At 46.3% G+C, this 26452-nt stretch overlaps 1 protein-coding gene across 1 annotated transcript in view; it reads right to left on the bottom strand.

Annotated features, from left to right (window-relative positions):
- Positions 1 to 7692: 7692 nt before the first annotated feature.
- Positions 7693 to 26452, bottom strand: part of TTBK1 (tau tubulin kinase 1) — a 93108-nt gene continuing 74348 nt past the window's right edge. The window contains exons 13-14 of the mRNA XM_086460737.1: positions 9245 to 10839; positions 7693 to 8119 (exon numbers count right to left, since the gene is read on the bottom strand). Coding sequence (XP_086316863.1) covers positions 7693 to 8119; positions 9245 to 10839 — 2022 coding nt within the window. The remainder of the gene's footprint in view (positions 8120 to 9244; positions 10840 to 26452) is intronic.

Genomic DNA, 26452 nt, shown 5'->3' with positions numbered 1-26452 from the left:
CAACTTGGGGCACAGCTCTGCAGGATGTTTCAAGAAGGAATGAGGGCCACAGCTGCCACACAGCTGGAATGAAAGCCGAGCACAATTGTAGCTAAGGTCCCTTGCCAGCAATTCAGGTGGCATTTCTGCTTCACATGGGCAAAACCAATAAATTGAAGAAGACACCAATGAAAAGGTAGACAGGCTTTTAATGGCATGATCAAGAATCCCCTTTTAATAACAAATCTAATAACAACTGTGTCTGATATGAACAAGAAATGGCATCATCATTTATTTTTTTTTAAGACGTGATCTGAAGTTATGACAAATGCCAGGTGGATCTGTACACAGACAGGGCCTCTGTGATGCATGCCAGAATTTATGGCCAAGAAATTTGCCATGCAGTTGAACCGGATTGTGGTTCCTCGATCGGAGTCGTACATTCTGTTTGCAGTGTGTAAACATTCTCCAGCTGCTTTCCTAAAGAATGCAAAGAAGATATGTAGAGAGATTTAGCCTTGGGACCCAGTCGCATTTCCAGGCAGGCAATACCAAGGAGCAGAAGTCCTGTCTCCAGGCCAAAAGACTTCGTCAGACTGTGCCAGAGGCGAAGGAAAACGTCAGTGCGCCAGATACAATGTCTGAGTGTAGAGTCACATGCTATAGTGTTAAAAGGAGATATACAAAATTACCTGCGTTTCCAGTTCCAATTCCTGTCCGGAGAAGAAGCAGCCCAGGTCCCATAGCACAGCAGTGTTGCTGACACTGGTTTTCACACACACTTACACCTGGACTCCTTGCCTAAACCCCCATGTCCTGCAGAGCTCCTCACGCCATCTGCAGGCGATGGTCGAGGAGCCTCTGCCTTGCACCCTGGCAGCCATTTACCCAAGTGCTGAGTAAACGTCAGCCCCTGCGTCCTCCAGCGACCCTGTGTCAGACCTCCTTGCACTCAGGGCAGAGGCAATACGAGGCAAGCCAGAGGCAGAACAGCTACTGGCAAGCCCCAGCAGTACCCTCACCAAAGCAGAGATCTTACCCCAGCAGACCCCTCTGGTTTAGAAGCTAAGAACAGGAGTTCTCACCTTGGTCCCTACCAGGAACCCACCTCTGGATTTACTGTGGTAGTTCCCTTCCTTGTTTTAGCAGAGAGGGCATCAATGCATCCTTCAAACCTGCTTTCCAGGCATTTGCAGCTCCTCCTTATAACCCAGAGCGCCAGACTGCATGGTGCAGGGCCTGCTGCACAGGTTGGCAGCCAAGCCTGCCTCAAGCTTTGCAGAAATCCAGGAGAGCTTCAAGCCCCCAGCCACAGCGGAACTGACCTGTAGGGAGTACATGGTGACTTTGAAGACAAGATTTACTAGAGGAGGTATATTAGGAATGAAGGGACAGGAGACTTAGGGCATACAAATCACTGTCTTTTCACGGGATTCTGGCTGTACTGGGGATCATGACTCACTACAGCCTGCAACCAGGCCAACCAGGCCTCACAAAGATACCAACCCCAATGCTCATGGAGATGCTGCCAACCTGTCTCAATGTCAGCTGGCTCTGCTGTTACTATCAGCATGGTCCCAGCCCCTCGGAGTGCAGCAGGCTGAGGAAGAGCAAAACAACCATTCAGGGTTCTGCAGAGGACCTTGGGAGCCCATGGGCACCCACCCAATGTCAGTGGTACAAGCACACACCACAAGAGGAAAGGGCCTAAACAGGAGCCCAAGCTCTCTCCCTTTTACGTAGATGTCAGGGTGGCTGGCAAACAGATGGAATCAAAGGCGGTTGCAAACTCCCACATGGTTCCCGTGTGCTTTGTGAAACCAGCCTAGCACTGCTGGAGCACAGGCACATTTCAGCTAAGCCAGAAGAAATTCACTTGAAACCAAACTCATGTCTACAATGGACCTTCTACTGTGTTCACAACGTGAATTTAACTGCAGTTGATTGATGTGTGGGGCAAGGCCTTAGGTGGGCATCGGTGTCTGTGCACACAGAATAGTGTGGGATCATGCCACGGGTCAGTAAACTATACAGAGAGGAAAGAAGTGTGCTAAGGGATCATTGAGCTGCTACTGGAGCTGGTCAGCCTATCAATAGATACTTAGACATCTTCTTACAGAGGAGCTACACTGATAAAATACCTCTGTGTTGGAAAGGAGAAACATCAAAGATTTTCTTGCCCCGACACAACTTGCTTTGGATTGAAGCGTTTCACTAGCAAACAAACCATGCTTGTGTTAGCCAAGGGCAAACACGTGAACAGGGACTCTCCAGATCCCGATCCACGCCACACAAAGATGTGTGACAGTCCACCCGTTATTACAACTCTGATGGCAAGCATGATGGCTGCCAACCATCCAAGCTGGGCTGTTTTGCCCCTGGTTCATGCTCGGGCGAGTGGAGCCTCACAGCTCACATGTGCTTTGGTGGAGTGGTACCCTGTTCCTCCATCCACATCCACTGCACACAGCAGTCAGTCCCGCACACATCAGAAGTCACATTAGCATCAGAAAACTTCTTTGAAGGTAGCAGGATCCTTTTCAATCTTTAGCCACTATATATAATGGGCACTACTTATATTATATTGTTATAATAATATATATATTATAATATTCTTTATTTAGAAAGGGCAAAGTCTCCTACCTCTCACAGATTCCAAGCACAACTGACTCAAAGAGGTCTGCTACCAAAACACCTCTTCCACCAAGACAAGCAGAAGTGTTTGTGCTGCCAACCAGACAAATCAGTTCAGCAGCTCCATCCATGTGTTCAAGCCCCTCCATGGCATTAATCTGATTGGTGCTATCAGTCCTTTTGCTCCCTCTGCTCACATAACCTGTTATCACGCTGGCTTAGTGCTGTCTTTCAGTTTCGCCACTTGGCACATGCCCCCTGTATCCCTGTTTCTTTGCAAACATCTCCTGGCCAGAAAGCAGCCGTTGACTCATTTTTACCAGCCAGCATGCCATCTTCTCAGCTGGCAGACAAGAAAGCCGGCGGGACTTTCACAGACCCCAGCAAAGCAAAGACTCTCAGCAGAGTGTTTGCTTTATCTCATGATACCAGGCAGTGCCAAAGACACTTATGGTCCCAACACACACAGGACCCCACAATGCTCCCCTGAACAAGTCCTACCTGTTCCTGCCACCCATGCACATACAGATGCAGGCATGGTGGCAGCCTGTCCCATGACTCCCCTCAAAACACACATGGGCACAACCATCTGCAGCTGGCCAGGACAGACCCGGCAGCAAAGACACCAATGGGGAACCACGTAGTGTCAGGCTGTTGCCAGAAATTCACGCAAACACAGGAAAGTGCTGGGAAGCCTGCTTCTCCTCCCCTGACGCCAAACAGTTTTCTTTACTCTTCCTAGCCATTTCCTCTGCTCTGGTCAGCTCGATCTTCTCTTCGATCTTCTCTCCTTTGCAGTGGAACAAGGAAGCAGCCACACACCACCAGCAGTATCTGAGCAGCCTTGTGTGTCCTTGAGGCTTGACAGAGCTTGCACACCGTGTTTCATGGCAGAGAACAGCAGGGTCTTGCCTCTCCCACCTTTCTGGGATGTGACAGCCCACCATGTCCTGCGATGCCAGACTGGATTGTCTGACAACCCTCAACCACATAACTCCCTCCTAAAATCACAGGCCTCACCCCCTTCTGCCCCCAAACATGATCTCCCATGTTTGCTCCAACTATGGCAGGTGCCCTTCCAGCCTCCGTGCAGGGTAGAGGAAGAACAGAGGATGAGAAGACCCAGAGTTGTTGACCTTTTTGCAGGGCTATTTTCACAGTAACACTAGTGGAGAGCTTCACTGCTCATCCACCTGCCTGCCAGAAGGTTCCTCAAGAGACACACAAGAGGAAGGGGAACATCTGCAAGTAGGGTGTGCTGAGCACCCCAGTGATGGGAGTACACCGATGTCACACTCTCCATTGAGTAACTGAAGGGCACAGCCTTGAAAATCAGAACCACGGAGGAGATCCAGTGCAGCACCCACATGGCAGGGGCTTTCCTGAGTCCCTCTGCTGACACCTGAAAGAGGAATCAAGACATCATCTTCTGCAGCATGTGGGCTGCTAAGAGGGGGCTTATGAGCATGCCTGGGCCAGGCAGCGCCCTGTGACTCGCTCTCCAGCAAAACACGACTCTGAAGACCACCTCTTGTTACCCAATTCTTGATATCCACTTGACTGGAAGAGCCCAGCACCAAAACGCCTGTAAAAATAACTTCAGTGAAGGCATGAAAGAGGCAATGTGACATCCAGCCAAGACCACAGCATCACTTGCCACTGGGAAGGGGAGCAAGGTCCACAGACCCAAACCTGTGGGATACACAGGGCCAGTCAGGCCTTGCACGGACGACCCTTACAAACCTTTCAGTGACAGTGCTCGGCAGCTCCTGTGCAGGCTGTCTGGGGAGAAAGAATTGCTGCAGTCAGCAAACCTTCCCTGCCATTGCACCTGATGTCACAGCCCACTCTCATCCAAAATGACCAGGGGAGCACCACGCCGTTGACACACTCTCTGGCTCCCCTCCATGCCAAGGACAGGTGGGAAGCAGGGCTGTGCTGGGGCAGGGAGGCTTGGTAGCACAACTACAGGGAGAAACAACTCATGCCAGTCCCAGGTCTCTGTGAACCCAGCTGCACCCTCAGCCTAGCCCTGTCAAACAACACTGGGAATGACTGTTACTTTCTGTGCTGGAAATCTTTCACTGGCTTTCTGAAACTTGCGGGACCTGTCTGGTGGCTCTCCAACATGTGACAGCTTTATCAGACAGGATCAGGAATCTACTGCACCACAAAGAGAGATGATACCTTGGTGTCACCAGCATCCTGCCTGCTACTTCTGGTTGGGTCATGGTAGGAAGACCTCTTTGAAGACAGCTTTAATAAGAAAAACTCCCCACATTCCTATGAAACATTTCACTGGGCAATTGCTTAACCACTAAAAGCCTGCCCAATTTCTTCGTCTGCCATTCTCAGCTACTCTCTCTTCCCTGCTTTCATGTGCCACATGGAAGATCTTTGCCCTGGAGCTTCCCTCCTGACGTGGGTATAGCTGGGCCATGGAAAACTCTCTTTTAAACTTTCTCTTGAACAAATACATTGATTGTGCTTTACCGGCCTCCCATGATAAGGCAGGTTTGCTAACTCTGTTAATAGTCCTGTAGCCCTCTTGCCAAGTTTTTTCAATGTAATTTTTGGCATGTGCATCTACGATCTGGATGGAGCATCTGGTAAAGGCTTCAAGACAAAGTCTTACCATCTGAGCACTCTAAAATGAATAGTCCCTCAACAAATTAATAGGAGTGCCATTGCAGTTTATATTTTTGGAAAGAATCTGTGTTTGCGTTTATTCTGTTTTCTAGTTTCTAAACATGCAGGGCATATTTAGGCTGTAGTTTGACCCACACTTCAAACTCACATGAAGTTATAGTGCCACTAGAAGAAGTGGTCAGACTCTCTGTCCTCTCCTTCCCCCACTTCTGTCATGTAACCAAATGCTGAACCAGACTGATGAACTGAACCAGACAAAAAACAAACCAGCAAACCAGAACGCTTGGTGTCATGCTGGATCAGCATGTCCAGCCACTTCACCAAATAGCTGAGATGAGACAGTGCAACAAAGCAGCTGGAACTTGGAGCGTCCACTCTTTTGGTGGCAACACCAGCTCAGTCCATCAAACCACAACCTGACCTTGGAGTTCCCAATGCTTCTCTGCAAAGATGAGGGCAAGTTTTTAGACTAGAAGCTGTGCTTCTTACTCTGCCAAGGTGAACAACATCAATAGAAAACAGCAAACACTTTGAGCTAGACAAAATAAATTCTTAGCATTGGCAACACTGAAACTGCCATATAAAGAGGTAATGCCTGTCACCTATTTCTAGACATTTCCCTGTTCAGATGTCCAAGGAGTATCCTGTTCTCCCAGCCACCCTATCACAGCTCTCATGCTCCTTTCCAGAACAGTTCCTGTAGATGTGAACAACTATAGATTCCTCGGACTCAATGGCCATCAGTGTGACTCTTTGTATCTATGTTCAAATGAATCAAGGTAATTACTGTCCAGATTAATCTATCAGGCTTTGTTGTCTGCAAACAGCAAATATTTGCAGCTAGTTGCAGCTGCAGGAATGGATGTACAGAGCAGCTGTATTTTTGTTCTGCCTCACGCAAATCCTCTTTTAGGCATGACAATGGTGTGAAGCCTGAAGTATTTGGGTCTGGAGTGTTTCCCCCTGTGAGGTGTGGGGAAAATTTTGTGACTGCTTCCAAGATCTCAGACAGGTATCAGTCCTCCTGGCTTTCATTTTCAAACCTTCCTAATTAGTCTGGGGCCTAAAAAGTTGTTTGATTTAGTTCTAGTTCAATGCTAAGCTTCTGCTCTGATAATATTACTTGAAGAGCACAGCCCTTGCTTTTACGTTCACATTGTTAGTTCTCACGCAACGTGTGGAAGAGCTGAGCACCTAGAAAGAGAAAGACATAAACCTGACCTCCACAACTCAACCCACTGAATATGGGTTGGATAGAAATGCACAAGGTACCCACGGCATGCCAGCAAACCTCTCCTCGCAAAGCAGCAGCTTTTGAGTATACTACAGGATAATAATTTCCCACCCTGCCGTGTAGGGTAACTTTCAACCACAGTGCCAAAATTCACAAACACCAAGAGCGTGACAATAAAGCACAAGGAATTTAGGTGCAAGGGGCACCCAAGCTAAAGGCATCCAGTGACTATTCACATCTTCAGGATGGAGCTGTGTTTGGTGGACTACGGGTCTGTGGCACCAACCACACTCAGGTCAAGAGGAACCACCTGTGTTGGGAGATGTGGTCTCCACAGATCACAGTTTGGTATTTGAGACAGAAGCAGCTGCAGTGTGCTCCCTTCTACATCAATTTGTAAGCACTCTTGATTTCCCATCAAGCTGCCAATACATCCCTACTTCCATCTAAATACCGACCACACAGGCATCTGCTGAAACAGCAGCAGTGTCACTGAGCAGCAAGGCCAGACAGCCTCCCCTGTGGGACACACTGGAGCAAGTAGGAGCATCCAGCAAAACCTGCTGGTCTCCCATTCCCACCTGCAGAGGCATCTCTGAAAAGGAGAGCAAAGCCCCCTCCACTCTGCCCCTGCTCTTATCTCAGCACACAAGGACATCCACCCCTCTTGACTAAGCTGGTGACAATCCCTTGCTAACACAGGTGGCAGGAGGTGAGCCAACACTCAGGTAGAAGGTGGTGGCCAAGGCTGGCATTTTCACAGCAAGGAGAGAGGAGGGAGCTGCCTGCAGGACAGGAGCCTCGCTCTCCAGCAGGCCTTGCTCTCATCACCTCTGCTCCTCTTTCCAAAGCCAGGGTCGGTGTTGGCAACTGGTATTGCTAACGGAGAGAGGGGAATGCCTGGGGAGGGAGGAGGGTCAGGCACTAGGCAGGCTGCCTGGGTCGCTGCTTGGTGCTGTGCATTAGCAAGCGTGAGCTGCGGGCTGGATGTCTCCCTTGAAGAAGGCTCCGTGGCTCAGAGGCTCTCAGGCCCGTGGGAGCTGATCGCAACGGTGTGGGGTGAGAGTGAGTGAAGCATTGAAGTACAGCTACTGCTATACACTCGTGGGTCCAGCATGGAAGGCTGTGCTGCAGCATCTCAAGTGTATACTATATGCAGAAGTTACCCAGTCTGTTGGGCTGGCAGAAGAAGATCATTATCTGGCAGCTGCCTTACTTTCCAGGGACACCTGCTTTCCTTTGGTTGCTGGACTCTGAGTCTGGGTTTTTCCTCTTTGTCGTTTTTTGGCCACACCAGGAGATGGCAGGGAATCTCCTGTTGGCCCCAGGGCCTGAGCTGGGGGCTGAGGTCGGGGGGAAGGAGGAACTCGCTGAAGAGCAGTCCCTGGCTTATGCTGTCGGCCGGGAGAAGGACTTTCCCTCCGAGGTGGCAGCTGGCTTCTGGGGGAAGCACTGGGGTTTCTTGAAGGAAGGACAGGACTCCGAGGGGATGCACAGCTGGACCTCTGTGAGCTGCTCCGTGGAGGAACAGAAGTGGAGCTTGGCGAAAGAGGAAGCCGACTTTGCATCTGCGTTGTTCGGCACTCGTTTGGGACACTTCCAGCTGGTCTCTGTGCCTGAAGCCTGCAAGGAAAGAGAAGAGGGAGGATGAAGGGGAATTTCTGCAAGAGGCTCTGGGCTCCTGGCAGGTTTGGCATGAATGTTGCTGGGCAATTACAAGGATTCCCCACCACCAGGATGACACGAGCTATACTGTGAACAAGATGGGGCACTGGTTTGAACACCATCCTGTAACTCTTAATGCTGTTAACTAGCAAGTGTTTGCACGATCCTCCACCACCCTCTGGGACAATGCACAAGCATGGTTTGGCTGATGGCACATATCTGAGACTCTTCTTAACATGCAGCAACCTCTTTCAAGGCAGGAGGTACAATCTGGGAACATGGGCATGAGATGGATTGCATCAGTTGGCCTCTGACGGTAACTGTGCTAGATGATAAACCAACTCACGGGGACCCCCTCCTTTCACCCCATATCTCTGAAAGAACAGAATTTGCTGGACCTGTGACAGAGCCAAAGCAGTAGCTCTGCTCCTGGGCTGGACCTCCAGCCCCAAGACCGGGCAGAAAAGCCAAATACTGGTGAATTCAGAAGGTCCACCTCCACTTACATCTCTGTGCTTATTTGACAGAGAGCCAGGTACCTCCAAAAAAATCAAGGCACAGGGATGTGTAGGGAATTCAGACCATGAGGAGGTGGCCCACACTGTCCTAGGTCACTGCTAAAGCCCATGAGCATGCACCTCCCTCTCTCAAGCTCTTCACATGCTGGCCATCTTCTGAGGCAATCACAACTGGCAGTCTTGCAGCCCTTGCAGCTCTAATTGCAATAGCCAGGCCAGGTCTGCCTGCAGTCATGGCTGTGCCCAACATGCTGCAAAACTGAGAGCTCAACACTGGAGGGATCTGTTATTAGCAGGATCAGACTAAATGAAAGAGCTCACGGAAGGGAAGGAGGCCTCAAAGCCAGGGCAAGTGAAGAGGGGCTTGGCTCTTCGGCCAGGCTGAGCCAAATAAGACAGAGAGGTGGGAATTTCACACACTGGTGAGCCGAGATGACTGTAGGAAACAGGGATGGACCATGCATCCAAGCCAAGTGAAGGGTAAAGCAGTGGGAGGTGAGTAAAGCCCTGGCTGCGCCCCCTTAACAAGTCCAACATTTTGCACTGCTCACCATTTTGGTCTTACCTGTGGGCAACAGCCGCATCCTGCGGGGAGCTACATAGAACTGCCGTCGTGACAGTCATGGAGCTCTCAGACTTTGACGCCTCTAGTGGTGTTTTCACTGGTGTGATGGGCCGAGGAATTCTGCTCTTTGTGCTTATGGGTCTCTCTTCTTTCCCCAGGAGGGCAGCCTTCACCTTTCCTGCCTTCCTTGGGATGGAGTCATCAGAGTCGTGGGTGTCCTCCTCAGAACCGGTGGCTGACAGGGTTTCTGAGGCTCGTCGCCTCTCATCGCTGGAGGATGCTGAGGAGGAGGCTCCTGAGGCCAGCCGAAGGAGGCGGTTTTGCCTCTTCTCCATCACTAGGCGAGCCAAGTCAGGTTGCTTTGCCCTCTTATAAAGCCTCTCTTTGGCTGAGAGAGAAGTTGAAAGGTCTGAGCCGGTGTCCTCCTCAGAGAACAAAATGGGTATCCGACTTCTATACCTGGAGCCCAGAGGTCTCCTAGGGCCCTGCTGTGGTGTGTCGAGGAGGGTTTCTGCTCGCCTAAGGTGTTCTGCCACTGTTGCTGACTTCTCAAGGTCAGGCTCCCTTGTAACCATCTTGCCAGGCTCTTCCAAATCCAGCGAGAGCATCACTTTGTCGGAGAGCTCTGGCTTGTCCTCAGGAGGCTTTGCTATGCCATTGGGAAGGGCCAGCTGCTCCCCCACTGTTTCTGAGGTGGTTTCAATGTGATTAGCTGAAAGTGCGCAGCTCTCTGTCTCTGCCCCTTCTAGCCCCGAATGTATGCTTCCATTCTCTACCAGCACCAGGTTGTCCTCCAGCTCTTCTTCGATAATGACCTCCTCAAACTGGCCTGGAGGGCAGTATTCCTCGTGCCTCATCAGCTGGCCGCTGGAAGACATGACATTTAAGTGGGTCTTTTCAGCAATATGAACAAACGTGCGTTCAACTTTGGTAAAGGGGGAGGAAGCTGTAGCCACTGCCACGGGAGGCTTTGGTTCAGATTTGAGGACTGAGGACAGGGTCCCTGGCTCGGATACATCCAGTTGGCTACCCATAGGCTGTGGCCGCTCACTCTGAGGTGTCAGTGCAGCAAGAGTGCCCAGATCAACTTCTGGAGCCAAGTCTGTGGTCACCGGAGATTTTTTCAGATCACCTGGTGAAAACAGCACTAGCGTTTTTGAGCCTTCCTCCAGCTCCAAGTCCCCGTCAGCAGTGGATGCCCGACCCTTGGATCCCTTCTGGTCATCAGCCAGAAGCGTGGATGGTGCACACTCCTGGCTGCGCTCTGTGCTTTTTTGACTCAGGTCGCTGCTGGAACCACTGTGCATATCAATCTCATCCCCTTCCTCCTCTGCCTCCTCCTCCTCGTCTTCCTCCTCCTCCTCTTCTTCCTCATCTTCTTCCTCCTCCTCTTTTCCATTCATTTCCAGATAAGGTTCCAGAGGTTTGCAAGGAGCAGTCAAGACAACATTTGAGAAATCAACTTTCTTTATCCGCTGGGATACCTTAGGCTTTTCCCAGAAGTCTGACACATCTTTTCTGAAGTCTTGGTAAGGCAAACTTAAAGGCACCGCCTTCGGCAGACCATTCATTTCAAATGACTTCAGCATATATGCCTGCAAGAAGACAGATGTGACAAAAGAAAAGGGTGAGTACTCAGCCATAGCATTGACACAGAAGACATCAGGATCAACAGCAGCGGGAAGCATCAGTGGAAAGCATCTAGACTATCACGCTTCCAAAATACAGGCTTGAGCAGTGATCACTCGATCATTCAATTCTTACAAACCTTAGGAAGGAGAGATTCACAGATACTTATCAATAAGGCAAATAAAAAAAATCTGCCAAAGGAGTTCCTTTGTTAGCAGTCTTGAACCTGGACCTAAAAGAGCTCTTTGCAAGCAATTCCTCAGGATTTTTTCATGTTTCCCAATCTTCTTCCGGATTTATATATTTATTTCAGTATTTATGTATTTACATATCCACTCCTTCCTTACAGGAACCATTCAGCAACTCTTTTATGCCCAGGCCACAATGAACTCAAGGGGCCCCTCCAAGCTAGGTAACTTTCCTGATCACTTTCCAGTACCATCCACCACTGCCCCTGGGGCAATAACCCTTGTAGCGCTCCTGGCTCCTGTGTTCCCCTGCTGTGCTATTCGTCCCTCCCTCAAGTAAGCCATAAAAGCTGACATCTAAAGTATCACTATTAGACTTTGGGGGGCCCAACCATTGAAAGCAACAGGAGGACGGGACAGTTGGTGGAGGCAGTGTTTCTCAAGCAGCAGTCGGTAGCAGAGTGACTGCCTGTAAGGTGCCAGGAGTAGGCTGTGAAATGGTTGCAAATAATACTAACAGAAAAACAGCAGCTCACACACACATGCACGCACTTGACCAAACAAGCAAAAAAGGGCACAAATAAATAGGAAATGCCCATTGAAGTTTGGCCTAATTAACAATTGGTTGTAAATGAAAACCACAGCAGCACTCTGCAAAATGGATTTTAAAAAAACCCCATTTAGGTCACCCTTCTATTAAGAGAGCTGGAAAACAAAAGCCTCTGCATAAACTCAACCAGTCAATAATGCATCACATGTTACCCTTGAAAAGTCCTAATCATGGACAGAAGGGCTTCAAACATCTGCGTTTTCAAGCAGCATTTGACAGCGTCAGAGGATATTTAGGCTACATGACTAAACAAGCACCCACTTAACTATGTGGGCTACAGAGCTGCCAACAACTAGTGCATTCACCTGGCTATGGGAACAGATCTTTTTGTCTCTAGGGGGGGGAAAAAAGCCCTCAATAGCTTTTCTATCCAATGACACAATTTGAAATTGTGCTGCAAATCTGCATGTTACTCTGTGCAGAGCAACTGCCCTGTTAGTATGCTGGAAAAATGTAAGATCTTTATGCTCATGCATAACAGGGGCATTTCAAATAGATTGGTGGGCAGCATCAAGCTGTTATGCATGGTGATAAGTTGTTATCCATTAAATATTTCTTTCTATATCTTATAAATTAAAACACAGCCTGGTTTTGTCAATGCCACTGGAGTCCAAAGCTGCTTCTCTTCTTTCATTAAAGCTGAAGCTTGGCCCTGAAGATGGCCCTGTATTAACTTGATTTGGGCTTTCACTGACACACTCTACCTGTTGTATCAGGATGGCAGATATGGAATTTAGACTGGTAAGAGGGACTTACCACGCTTTGCAAAGGAAATTACCCACTTGGCTTCCACCCTCAGGCATTTCTTGGAAATTAGTCCATTCAGCAGCCTAAGATTGGATTCTGTCTGTTGGCTTGATTTAAATTTCCCAAGAAATACACCCGCAGTGTTATCCCTGGAGTTCTGATCAAACAGATGTGCTTCCCCAGTTGGACTGGGACCTGATAAAGAAGTCCTGACCAACACCTTGCCTTGTGCTGAGCCTCCCATTGGAAAGAGTACTCCATCCCCAACAACAGTTCACCTGCTGCTCTACTTCACCCCATTTCCCAGATGCTGTGGTTGATGGCACAGTTGGAGGATTGCTGGTTTCTCTTTGCATATGTAAACCTTCAAATCTCCTCTCAGCTCTTAGGAGCTTGTGTCTCCTCATCTGCTTTCTGTTCAAGAGGAACTTAATCCAGTCCTGCTGTGTACATCCTATGAACCCCTCACTAGAGAAGGTTGTGTCCTCTCTTGACAGTGATCATGTGTCTTTTGTACTACAGCACACTCAGCTGCTCTAGGACTATTCCCCAAAGGCTGGAAAACTTTTCTGCTCTGCTGTACCAATGGGGAGGAACTGTGGGAAGACGCCAGAGTATCAGTGGAGAGGTGTAGCCTGTACCTTAAAACTGTAGAATAACAAACGTGTAATGAATCTCTGGAGGTCTCTGCTCCAACCACCCCTCAAAGCAGGATCAACTTAGAGCTGGTTGCTCTGGCCCCTGTCCAGCTGAGTTTTGATATCTCCAAGGATGGAGATGCTCTTTGGGACCCTGTCCTAGTGTTTGAGGCTCTTCATGGTAAAAAAGTTTTTCTTTATATCTAATTTGTGTATCTAATTTTTCTTTCATGCAGGTTGTGTCCATCACATCTCATCCTTTCACTGTGCACCTCTGAGAAGAGTCTGGCATCATCCTTTCATCGGGTAGTTCAAGGAAGAAATAAGATCCCACCCCAATCCTTCTCTTTTTAAGGTGGAACAAACCCAGCTCTCTCAGCCTCTCCTCATGTCATATATTTCTAGTTCCTAATTATCTTGGCAGCCCTCTGCTAGGCTCACTCCACTATGAGCAGGAGCTATGCTGTGAGCTGAGGCAACCACCCCATTTTAAAAAGCTACCAAGACTCTCCTGACTCTCTTTTGACTTGTCAGCCAATTATCCAGGAATGCGTATGGCACTGTATGTGTCTGAGAATGTGTTCCCTGTGAACAGCCGTGCTGCCATTCAGCGAGACCTGGCCAGGCTGGAGAGCTGGGCAGAGAGGAACCTAATGAGGTTCAGCAAAGGCAAGTGTAGTGTCCTGCACCTGAGGGGGAATAACCCCATGCACCAGCACAGGCTGGGGGTTGACCTGCTGGAGAGCAGCTCTGCGGAGAAGGACCTGGGAGTTCTGGTGGGCAGCAAGTTAACCATGAGCCAGCAATGTGCCCTTGTGGCCAAGAAGGCCAGTAGTGTCCTGGGGTGCATTAAGAAGAGTGTGGCCAGCAGGTCGAGGGAGGTTATCTTCCCCCTCTACTCTGCCCTGGTGAGGCCACATCTGGAGTACTGTGTCCAGTTCTGGGCTCTCCAGTTCAAGAGGGACAGGAAACTACTGGAGAGAGTCCAGTGGAGGGCTACAAAGATGATTAGGGCACTGGAGCATCTCTCTTAACGAGGGAAGGCTCAGAGAACTGGGTCTGTTTAGCCTGGAGAAGAGAAGACAGAGGAGACCCTGTCATCGCTTATAAATATTTAAAGGGTGGGTGTCAAGAGGATGGGGCCAGGCTCTTTTCTGTGGTGCCCATTGACAGGACAAGGGGCAACGGGCACAAACTGGAGCACAGGAAGTTCTGCCTGAACATGAGGAAAAACTTCTTTAATCTGAGGGTGACAGAGCACTGGAACAGGCTGCCCAGGGAGGTTGTGGAGTCTCCTTCCCTGAAGACATTCAAAACCTGCCTGGATGCAGTCCTGTGCGACATGCTCCAGGTGAACCTGCTTTGGCAGGGGGGTTGGTCTAGATGATCTCCAGAGGTCCCTTCCAACCCCTACCATGCTGTGATTCCCCACAAAGTCTGCACATTTCACCTCTTCAACACTCTGTCTCTTCCTAAAACTTGACTGCATTTAAATTAAATTTGTCTAGTAACTGCTTTGGGTAACAAAATGTATTTGGAAGGCAAAAGATATCCCGGCTTTGCACAGAGGTCAGAGTTAGAATATAGACAGGAAGGAGAGTCAGGAGAAAAAAAGATCTACCTGAACCAGCCCCTTCAAGTCCATCTCTGCCCCTGTGCTCATGAACAGCTAAGTGGAGGTTGGGGTTTTGTCTTTACTATAAACTGGTAGGGTTTCAAATTAGCAGGATCATTGTCACTGGGACATCCTCCAAGGAGACTTATATCACCCAATATGGGCAGCAGTAAGGTTCCTACATGCCAGTAATGCTGTACATGCTGCAAAAATCAGCAAAGACACAGTCTCCGCTTTGCTACAGCAAGTTTACAACCATGCATTAGAAGTTCCCAGGTCCCCTTGTAACCAGGAATGTAGCCAGATGTGTTCTTCTCAGCAGCATGGAGCAGACTCATGCTGGTGCGTTCAGGGGCAGTACTGGCATCCAGCTTGTAAACGTGCTTATAGATGTCCTGCCCCATACCAAGTCACACGCTCTGCTCAGGTCCCTACAGCAATGAAGAGTGATGACAGTACCTGCTCTGCCTGTATAACTTTCTGGTGATCTCATGATTCATGAGGGCACAGAGAAGAGACCCTGTAGCTTGCCTGTACCTATGCCCTTGAAGCAGAGCAGTCTGTGGCATGGCACAGAGCAGGCCCAGTGTCCACCAGAAAAGCCTGTTTTCCTGAGCAGCTCTGCACTGATGTGGGGGAAAGGGCTCAGTTTCCCGTGTGAGCCTAAATCAATTTTCCCTTGGACTGTAGATTTTTTTTTCTTTTCTCTTCACTCTCATCTCTTGGTTTTAAACATTTTAAATGCAATAAAATGGGCAGGAAAAAAACCCAACTGAAAACCCGCCAGACATAGGAACAAATCACAATATTTGCCTAACAGAAGACCAGGGAATTCCATATCTCTTCTATCTACCATTCTGTTTCAGACCATGCTCTAAACCATGTCTCAGACTGTGGTTACCACTTTGGCACCGCTGTGTCCTTCTGCAGTGTTTGCAGACACATCTGCCACACACCAACAGCCTTACAGAGGCAAAACAAAACACACTTTGAGGCATTCATCATGGAGCAGATGGGCTTTGGACCCTGCTAGAGGCAGACTCAGAAGAATCCTGACCTTCCGCACAATTCCCAGGAGCAAAAAGGGACTCACACACTGTACAACCCTGTAAGTCAGAGACTGCAGGCTAATCCTAGGTCTTCCTTCCAGACCGTCACCTGCCTGCACAAACTGCTCTCTGCTTTTAAGGAGCTGAGGTCTTGTGCTTCTCCTGCAAGGTGTAAAGTTTCCACCATCTTTTCCACAGGTACCAGAGTCTTTGCATGCACCTACTGCCTGCAGGCCTCCCTCTCCAGCCACTTTCAAAAAACCCACTGAATTAGTAGCTGTGCACTGTACACCAAAGCAGACAGGGTCTATTGCCGTGTTTCCTCTTCCAACCTGACTCCAGTCAGACCACAGCAATTGGGGTTGAACCACATGCTGCTCTACAGCAGAGACTGCTTTCCAATAGGAGGCACGATGAAAGGCAAGCATGGTCGGATCCATTGAGCAGCCCAGGCAGGAGTATTACTTGCAGGACAGCCACAATTTTGCATCCAGCTCTCTGGGGTTTTGGAGGGGTGGAAGGGCTGGACGTTTACCAGATGTTCTTAAAGACCTTGTCAAATGTCTGATGGGAGACAGCCATCCACCCACCCTATGCACGCCGCGCTGCCAGCCAGGGGAAGATGCCCAAGAGAAATGAGATAAACTGCTTCTGCTGTGTTTGTAGGTGTTGAACTGTACTAGCTTAAGTTTAGCCAGTTTGGATGCCGGTAACCACCAAGGCAGAGCTCTAAAAACTTACATAAGCTGGGGCTCGTTGTAACTTGCTGCTGCAATATGACTGGGTTCAAGACAGTGAAATTGGTACTAGCCTAAATTTACATAAATTGAACTCACAGTGTAGCCTTCCCAAAGTTCATGAAACACATCTCCAACGGTCATGGAACTTTGTTTCTATTCCCAGATCTGTCTTGACTGCAAGTTTTCAGTTATCACATTAGTAAATGATAATTAAACTCCCACTGTTCTACCAGAGCTCCTTCACCTCCCTGCCTGGTGCTCCCACGTACCCAAGGATCAGCAGGGGACACCTTCCCAGAGCTGGAAGGCAAAGGGAGTAGGAAAACAAAGCAAGAAAGCAAAAAAAAAAAAACCCAGCGATCACCAAGGTACTGCCTTTGATTCTTTAATAAGGTTTTGGTAGTATACAAGCTTTTTTTTCTTTTTTTTTTTTTCTTTTCCGATTGTCTGGATTAACATACATGGATTTAAAAAAGGCACAAAATCCATTGCACAGCTTCTGTTTTGTTTGTTTTTGATGACATTGCCTGTTCATTGTGGTTTCAAGTGTAGGATTTTACAGTACTCTGCAGCATTTACAGCATGGTCTACATACAGGTAATCAATGCATGCTTTTATACAGGAGACAGAATTCAAATTCTCTCTCAATAATTCTATATACACAATAATACAGTGTTTTTCTTCTGAAAAAAAAGCTTTAAATTGGTCTTGCATGCTCGGTGTGCCAGAAGAATTAGTGCAAGCATATATTACAGTGTTATTGCAGTACAAAAAGGGGTTGACCTTAGGCTCTAAAGGGATTAGATACAGGAAGAATAAAAAGACTCAGGGAAAACAAGCTTTGGATCCCTTTAGTCAACTACGTCCTTCCAAATGGATCCCTACTCAGTACCGCCTTTAAAGCTACAGCAGGCTGCTTCCTCTCCATCTCCCTGCTGCCCGCCCCCTGAGATGAACTTCCACAGCTTCTTCAAACCTTCTGTCCCTCGCAATCGATGAGGACTGCTGGCCACTTGAGGAAGCCCTTCTACTGTGCCTCCTAATGCCAGAGACCTGCTTGAAGGGGACTTTCCTGAAATCCACTGCTTCAAGCCAACTCAAGTCCCAGCAGATGAAGTTTCTCAAGCAAACCAGGCAGCACAACAGGTTACCTACAGCTTTTGTCTCCTCTCAGTAGAAATGACTACAGAAACCCACATTCACCTCCTATTTGAATAGCAGTTGGTTAAATATGGTTTGGACTCTCTCCTGCTTAGCAGCAACAGAAGTCTAACAGGTGACACAAGGTAATGCAATGGAAGGATATGCTGGTCCCTGAGATTCTTCATGGGAGCTGGAAAGTCCGAGAAGTGGAAATCAAGTTCCCAACATGACATTAATTGTTCCATTGGGAATGGGAAGAGGCCTTAGTCCTGAGAGATGCAGATGGCACACAGACAGCAAGAGCCGTAGTCCGGTCTTCCCTGTAACAGCTTTGATTTGGATACTATCAGGACCTTAGCATATCCTGGAAGTGACATTATCCTCTGCCAACATAGACTAAGCTTGTTTGGGACTGGGAGATCTGGCAGGATTGCAACAGTGAGTGGACAAAACTTAGAATCTGAGTTTCTGAAGCAGCTCTTTCTTCAAACCAGCATCAGATGAGGTAAAAGTAGCAGGGGTCTTAGAGCTGCCACGCTTGCTTGCAGGATCTCTGCGTTCCAAGAATCAGCACCATAAATGTCAGAGAGATGTTCTTCTTTCCAGCATCTTACCATAAAATGCTCCACAGCCTTTCACTTTGTGTGTTTTTTTTTGTTTTTGTTTTTGTTTTTTTTTTTTTACCAAGGTGGATAGGACAGTCCAGTCCTATGCTGGATAAGTGCTCTGCGCCTCCCTATTTGTGCTTTCGTATGTTGTTAGGTTTGTGCCAGTTTTCCTAGCATCTTGGATGGAAGCAATAGCTCTGTAAAGGTGGTATGCCTGCCACTTAGCTTCCCACCTCTGCACCCACCAGTGTCTCCAGCAAAAGTCAATGCAGAGCCCCCTGTCTGAGCAGACATGGGGACCACCTCATTTTTATCACTCATAAGAGACTCAGGAAATGGCGAGCAAAGTGGAAGGAAATGATAATCCAAAAATTGTTCTAGTCCCTAATTTTAAAGGCAACTTAATAGCAGCAAGAAAGAAGAAGAAGGAGATTCTGAAAGCTAAACATCTCCCCTAGCCATAAAAACAACCAGAAGTCAGCAGTGCTGAAAAAGAACCTGATCTGGCTTTTTTTTAGGAAGGACCAAGCTGAAGGGGCAAGAGTCCCACAGAAATCCTCCTTATCTGACTTCTTCAGAGGAAATTTGCCATGACTATGTTTCACATTGCCAGATCAATTAATTGCACCCATAATTAAACTGAGAAACTTGTTGGAGTTGTTGGAGGAAGCCCTGGGGATTCTTATGAGGCAAGTGCGCTAGATGAGGTAACCGACTTGAAACACTTTGCATATGAAAAAATAAAGCCTCCAAACATAAATCAATTTTCTTTTCAAACACTAAAAGACATGCAAGTGAATGTAAAATGGGGATTGCTTCCAACCCCCAGGTTACGTGGTTAGCAGCTTATTTATGTACATTCATTGTAACATCATTTTTTTTCAATGGCAGGTGTAATACAAAGGAGTTGCAATACATCAAATACTTCAAAACATTTCCCAGAAATTAATCTTTGCACTGTCCCACGAACTGCAAATGCAGGGCTGTGTGTTACAGCGACCCAAACACAAGACACATGGTATAAAAATGCAACAAAAGGGAAGGTAGTACCGCAATGATCAGCCTTTACACATTTTATTTAATGATTTAACATCACCCAAAATAGGTGTTTGCACACCAACAAATTACATCCCAAGTGGCAGCACTGTTCCTATCATGAGGATACTTTGCCACCAGCTGATGGCGAATAGATGGATACATATGCTACAAGCCACTGAACTAAGAAAACTGGGCTGGGCCAAGTTGCCGAAATCAGATCTGCAACGTGCAAAGGAGGCCAGCTGTACCATCTGAATCAGACACCACAAGGATACTTTCTGTAACTGATTGAGATTTGTTCTTTGTAACAGCCTTTTGAGCACTTGGATGTGTGCAAAGTGGCCCATTACTGGCACAGAAACGCTTCAGTAAGGCATGACCATGCACGGCTGTTCACACTCCACGTGTGGCTCATGAACACATATAAACATACATACAATCAGACGTGGAAGCTCCAGCAAAGAGCATCCCAACACCACCCTGGGGACAAGAGTGAAATCGGGAAGCACATCTGGCTTACTTTGGTCAGCCTCTCCAGAAACTGTCATCTCCTCCAGTCACTCTGAGGAGGGCTGGCAACGACAGGGGAAGCAGGTCAAGAAGAAAAACACCCCATGTTCTCCAGCTGAGAAATATCTGGGGCAATTTATTGACAATAAACACTAAAAGGAGTTTAGGGATTTGCAAATCAACTATGATTTTTAAGGCTTCAGACTTTGTCTGCTAGGAAATGCAATTTTATTTTCTTCAGTTAGCCTCTCGAAGCCCATCTGTTACTGCCAAGCAGAGCTAGACAAATATATGATAGCTATCTCTAAATAGTTCTTTCCCATTTGTCACCAAAGGAAAAACAGAAAAGGAAAAACAAAAATAAAAGCTTCTCTTTTGAATAGACTGGGATAAAAGAGCCCTTTCTTTTTTAATGTGAAAGTCACAAAATGGTCTCAGCTCCAGGTAAAGTTCTGAGAGTAAATCTCCACTGACAACCATGAATAAAATGCGTCACTCATATAACCCAGTAGTTTACAATAAAAATAAATTAGGTCATTGATGCAGTATTCTGTGGCTGTAATATGAGTGTGACTGGAAATCACAGAGACTCCACGTAACCTAAGGAAGAGATGCTATACCCACTGGACAAACACGGTAGGTATCTGTCACCAATCCCTCCAGATGAGCAGTAAAAAATCTCCTCATATTTTCAAGAATAATCTCATGCCCCTGCCAAGCACTCAAAAGTTCCACACACATACATCATGGAAGATTAATTGATGGTGGCGTGAGAGGGAAGGACATCAGAAAACAGGAAAAGGATGAACACACCTTTCTGTGCTTTCTGATCTTCAGTCTCACAGTGCATCCTATTGTCGAACTATTTTACAACATAGGACTAAACTAGCAATGGTTATATTTTCTTGCTTTAATTTATTTACATAGGATCACAGCACCAGATTCAAATAGTGCATTTTTACATGAGAGAGCACGTGAAGTTCCTGGTGATTTGCAGTCAAAGAAATGCCTCAATGATATTTGTTGTATTTGGTATATAGGTCCCACCCACTGTCCTGACAACTTCCAGATCATGAAATAATATTCTGCCTCCTGAAATTCTCTCTGTGCAATCAAACTCTCACATCTGGCTTCATCCTGACATGCTCTGAAAAGGATTTATTTGCTGCTGACTTCCTCCAGTGGTCCCACATGCCAAACAGCAGGGAAGTGACTCACAGGAAAAACAAAGCACTTGGAGATCTTCTGGGTTAAGAGGCCATAGGAAGTAGTAGAAGTACTGTACTGTCAGTATTGATTTGGAATAAACTCTGGAAAGGCTAAATTGAGGTGTTTGCCCTGGTTTCCCATCTGACTGCAGAAGGCTTCTACTACAAAACAAATGGTCAGGTCTCTCAGAAGAGACTATACACTTTGGGGCAGTGTAGCCAGTGATAAAGGTGGTACCAAAGCCTGGTGATGCTACTGAAACAAAAGACAAATGAGGTAGTTAAAACACTCCAACGTGAACCCTTTGGAAGAAATGTTTGAAGCACAGAGAAGAGAAATGTCCCAAATGACATTTGTTTTGTTTCTCATCTCAAAGTGCTCACAGCCTAGAGGAGTTAGAAGAGAAGGTGTATGTTAACTAGCTTTAGAGTCACCTTTGGAAAAGAAACACAACCCAACTACTGAAGAGTCACTCAACCTTTCTGCCTCGTGAGCAGGCTAGGGAAGCTGCTGAGGATACCTTTGCTTATTATCACTTGAAACAATAGGCCTCTTTCCAGAAGTCCTATATGCAAAAAATATATCAAAAATTGATTTTTTTTTTTCACTTCAAAAAGGAAAAAAGATTGTTGACTTGTTCTTAAAGGCACGCTGCCTTCTCATATTACACCCGTGTTTGACTGCCACAGAAGCAGCTGGGGAAAGCTAGCTGCCGAATGGGATTGCAGAAGAAACATGTAGCTTGTTTACAGCGTGATACTTTGGTGGCCTAATGCCCGTGGCACAGGCTAGATAAGAGAAGAACTCTCCTTATATATGCCAAAGTGAAGAACACCAATCCTCAAGGGAAAAATCCACCACTTTGTGATACCTCCAGATAAGACAGGCAACAAGAGGACACACCAGTGAGTTAAAGTTTAGAATTAATGAACAAAGTGTCAGCTCTGTTGCTCTTAAAATTGCCTTGTCATGGCTGTTTGAAATACCCTATTCATTTCTATTTTTATTTGGACCCCCCTGCTCCCTGCAGCTCCCAGGCTGGGGAATGGGTACAGCCGCTTTTGCCAGCCCAGAAAACATCCAGTTGGAAGAGCTTGTACTATTTGCAACGGGAGTTGAGACATTCTTTCACACACAGAGACCAGGCACAATTTAAATGGAACTTAGAGACAAACTCACTACAACAGAAGTGATGTTTAATCAGCTATTTACATGGTTTGCAGTCACAGATGGTAGCTGTGTCTTAATAGAAAGACACAGCTCTTTCTCTAAATTTAGCTGCTCATGTACACAATAATTTTGGGGAGTTTGTGAAGTCTTAAGATACCAGGATTTGAAACTCATGAAACTGTCCTGAAAACGTAAGGTATTTTCCATTATCATCTTTGAAATTAAACTGCCTTTAAACAACGTGATCACTATTCCTCACACAGACTCCATGTAGAGCTGAGACTGCTCCAAGTGTCAAAATATGCCATTTTTCACTGTTTCCTCCAAGGAAATCAGAGGGATGGAAGGCAACAGGCTGATCAAACTGCTACAGGGAGTGTACGGTGCAACATGAGATACGCAACGTGTAAGCAACTGGTGCAAGAGGCAAGCCTTGCATATTCTTGGGAACGGCAAAGGCAGGAGGTAGTGCAGGGATGTAATAAGGGTGCCAGGGACGAGATAACCTCCATTGCCATTTGTGGTAACCAAGTGAATGGGTGGAGTGGGACATGCACTCGCAACTAGGGTGCAGTAAAAAGAGTTTTGTCATATGGCCAAGAGACGGGATAGGCAAAGGGGAGCAAAGAGACAAGCAGTGAGGTGAGGATGATGGGGTTCTGCCTCCTCATCACACTGTATGTGAAGCCTACCAACAGCTCAGGGCTACAGCTGACTGCTGTTGTTCTTGCATCCGGATTCAGATTTAAACATAAGCTAACTGTGAGGCAGCCGAGCAGCAACATCCCAGAGAACAATGTCAGCCAGTCCTGGAGTTAGCTGCTTTATCTTAGTCCAGTCCGGAGGCTAACTGTCCCAAGTACAGCTTCTTCGTCCTGGGATGGGGAGGTGGCAACTGCCAACATCCTTCACAGCTCAGGTGGTGCCTGCTGCCTCCCAGCACTGGAAGGGAGAAGGTGCTCTCAAAGTCTCACCCTCAGCTGAGTACCTAGTAACTGAAAGGCAGCTAGAACAGCTTCCTACACACTCCTCAAAAGTCTCTGGGCACAAGATTTGAGAGGTGGACTTGATCTGCCTCTGTCCTTGGGGACCCTTAAAGGATCACCACACAAACTACAGGAAAAGAGCTGAAGGAAAGGTCTTGGAGTCAACATCTGTCATGCAGAAAGGAAAGCATCAGTCCAGGTTGGAAGTCTCTAGGAACTACAAAGACACAGTCCAACAAATACAACTTTTAAACCAGTTTGTGCCTTCCAAAGTAACAGTCTTGCAGCAGCCTTGACCACCACAATGTCCAGGTTCAGACCCACAACAAAGAGGAGTGGAAGAGCAAGAGATACTTTTCATCATGACGGGGTAGCATAGGGATGGGATTATATTACCCATATGGCTGTTTTACAGGGCATTTCTATCTTAAATTCTGTAACATCACTGAAACAAAAGAGACTTTAAACAGTGAAAGAGGTGATGCAACATAACTCTTCCACTTACCTGCCCCTCAATACTAGCAAAAAAGTATGGGAATGGCAGGTAAAGTCAGGTTCACACCAGGGACTTTGTCAACATGAGTATATCAACCAGATACTCCTAACGCAGATGCACTGGCACCTGCAAACTTGCACCTTTGTCAGTATAGCTTGTTTTCAGCCAGCCCCCTCCCACCAAAGCCTTCTCCCCTGAATGCGAATGTGTGCTGACATAACTACATTTACCCAATTCACACTAGCTTAACCCAAGCATTTACAGTAACATTTTCACAGAAATCACATGTCATTTGCTCCTTCCTGTGGGAAGGAGGCTGGGAGAGAGTGATAAATTGGAAGCATCTCCCATTCTGCATAGAAAGAATGTGAAAAGAGCCAAGAGATCAAGATATAAAAAGATGGCTTTTATACATATATACAATTGATGTGCATTTGCTCACTGAAGTAGAGCATGAGATCCTAGCAACAGCTACCTGTCCTGATGCGAATGATCTCTGTATCATAAAGGAGTGGCAAACGCTCATTTCAACCTTCGTTTTGGTTTCTGAGGAGAACAAGTGCTACGTACAATGGCAAGTAAAACCAAGAACATCTCTTTCACAGTGCAAACCCTGTTCTTAGACCCTTCTGATGAACACAATTTGCCTAAAAGTCTGATGCTGAAAGGGAATTTTATTTCACTAGTTTTGATTTACAGTGACTTACTCTGGCTGAAGAATGTAAGGAACCTTTTCAAACATAAAAGGAAAAAATAACTAGGGCAACTAACTTTTCAGCCCACAGCCTCATGATCACTTTTTGTGTCAACAGCCCTCCATCAGCTGTTTTTTTCCCTGCTGACCCTGGCTTGCCAGTGCTGTCTGTTGTGCAAATGGACAGTGAACCAAAGCAGGAAATGAACCAAAGCTGAAAACAACTTTCCTTCTCCCCGTGCGGGTCCATGCAGCCACACGAACATCAGCACTGACACAGGGGAAAAGGCTGAAAGAGCTGGATGGGATGGGGTGGGGGTAGGAGGGTACCTCTTAGAGAAGCGACACTTCTGTTCCCCTAACTTGACCACGGAAGTGCAGACTTCAATGGGAAATGGCAGCTTGCCACTTCCTTTGAGCTTTCTAGTTGGGTTTTTTTTGACAACTGATTTTGGACATATTTACATTTATAATTGCAGTCATTATAAATGAAACACAATAAATAAATGCAATATAAATGTAATCTACAGAGATTTTTTTAGAAATGCACTGTAACTAGTTTTAATATTAATTTATTACATTTCCATATATATAAAAAGAGAGCTAGTTTCTTCAATTTGTCAACTGTTCCTCAACAATATGTGGATTCCACAGTAATTATTACAGCATTAGATGAAGATGTTAAAAAAATCTGCAAATTGACTATTTTTAATACTTTGCGTACTACTGTAACATCAGGATTGCAGCCATTAGCACCAATTAATTTGTTCAGAATTAAATTGTAAAAGCCATGTTGATCACGAAATAAAAATTCCCATAAAACCCCGGCAACAGCAACATGCCCAATTACTCCGGTACAGAGCCCAAATTTGGTGATTTAACAGGATTGGTTTAGAAATCAGTATCCCACCTTACAGAATCTGAACAGTGAAGAATTCAGTGTCTTTTAATAATGTATTTTAGCAGTTTACCACCCACTTATGTCTTTAAAATGATCATCTTCTAGTTTGACCTTTGTTACTTTATCTTCCAGCACCTAGAGCCATATCTTTGCCTGGCAGGTTAAAAACCCACCCTGCTCTCTTTGGGCAGGTACTCCTAACAGCAATCATGTCACTTTTTAGTTTTGTCTTCAATGACAGATTGAATGTCTTCAAGCTCATTCTACAAGGCAGGTTTTACAGAATGAAACAATTCTTGTATCACTTCTCCTTTTTTAAGTTTTGAAAACATTCTAAAAAACCTTCCATACAAGTCTCAGATATGATGTCTGGTAGTGATCTCATCAGTACAAAAGATCTCCCCTCTGCTCACATTTTAATTTTCTTGCTGATACATCAAATAGATTTTTTTTTTTTTTTGCTATAGCAGCATAATGAGAACTTACATGCAGCTAATTACTTCCCCTAACTCCCACCTCATTTTGGGAGACAGCACCTCCCAGGGCACAGTTTCTCCCACTCTATAGTTTTTTGACCTATATTTTTCTTAGTCGAAACATGACCTTGTCCCTGGCTCAATGCAATAATTAATTTGGATGCAAGCTGCTTATCAAGTGATCCAGATCTTTCTGCAGAGCTGGCCTGCCAGTATTATTTTATCAAGCCACCCATATTCCTGTCACTGCAAACATTTTCCTCAGTGATTTCTTTTTTCTTCTTGACAGCCACTAAAGGCATAGAACAGTGCTGAGCTAAGGGCAGATCAGGAGTCCTAATGAGAAACATCCCCACTTGTAAGAGAAACCAGCATATAAACATATTTTGTTTGGTTAGTTGTTTTTCAATTTATTAATAATTTTAACTAGAAGAAAGTCTTACTTAAGTCTATATAAATCACCCATCTTTACCCAACAGACTTTGAATCTAGAAGAAGAACAGTATAAAGTTTACTTGGCAAGAACAGTTCTATATATAATCATGATGAGTAGCATTAGACAGATTACTGCCTTTAAATTTTATGTATGGAGCTACTTATCAGCTAGTCATTGTTTTTATCTGAAATGAGCAGGTTAGAGTTTATTAATACCCAGTTATCCTGGTTTTTTCTCTTTTCCTACTGGTGAAACTAAAAATTGTTTTTTAAAAAACAGAACAATAGAAATTTTTCTTCTTAAAATGGCCCTTAAAAAGTGAACA

Source organism: Leptosomus discolor, chromosome 2 (assembly GCF_034619465.1).
Source record: "Leptosomus discolor isolate bLepDis1 chromosome 2, bLepDis1.hap2, whole genome shotgun sequence".
Classification (NCBI taxonomy): Eukaryota; Metazoa; Chordata; class Aves; order Leptosomiformes; family Leptosomidae; genus Leptosomus; species Leptosomus discolor.
The sequence above is the reverse complement of the archived record's forward strand: the minus strand, read 5'-3'. Positions and strand labels throughout refer to the sequence as shown.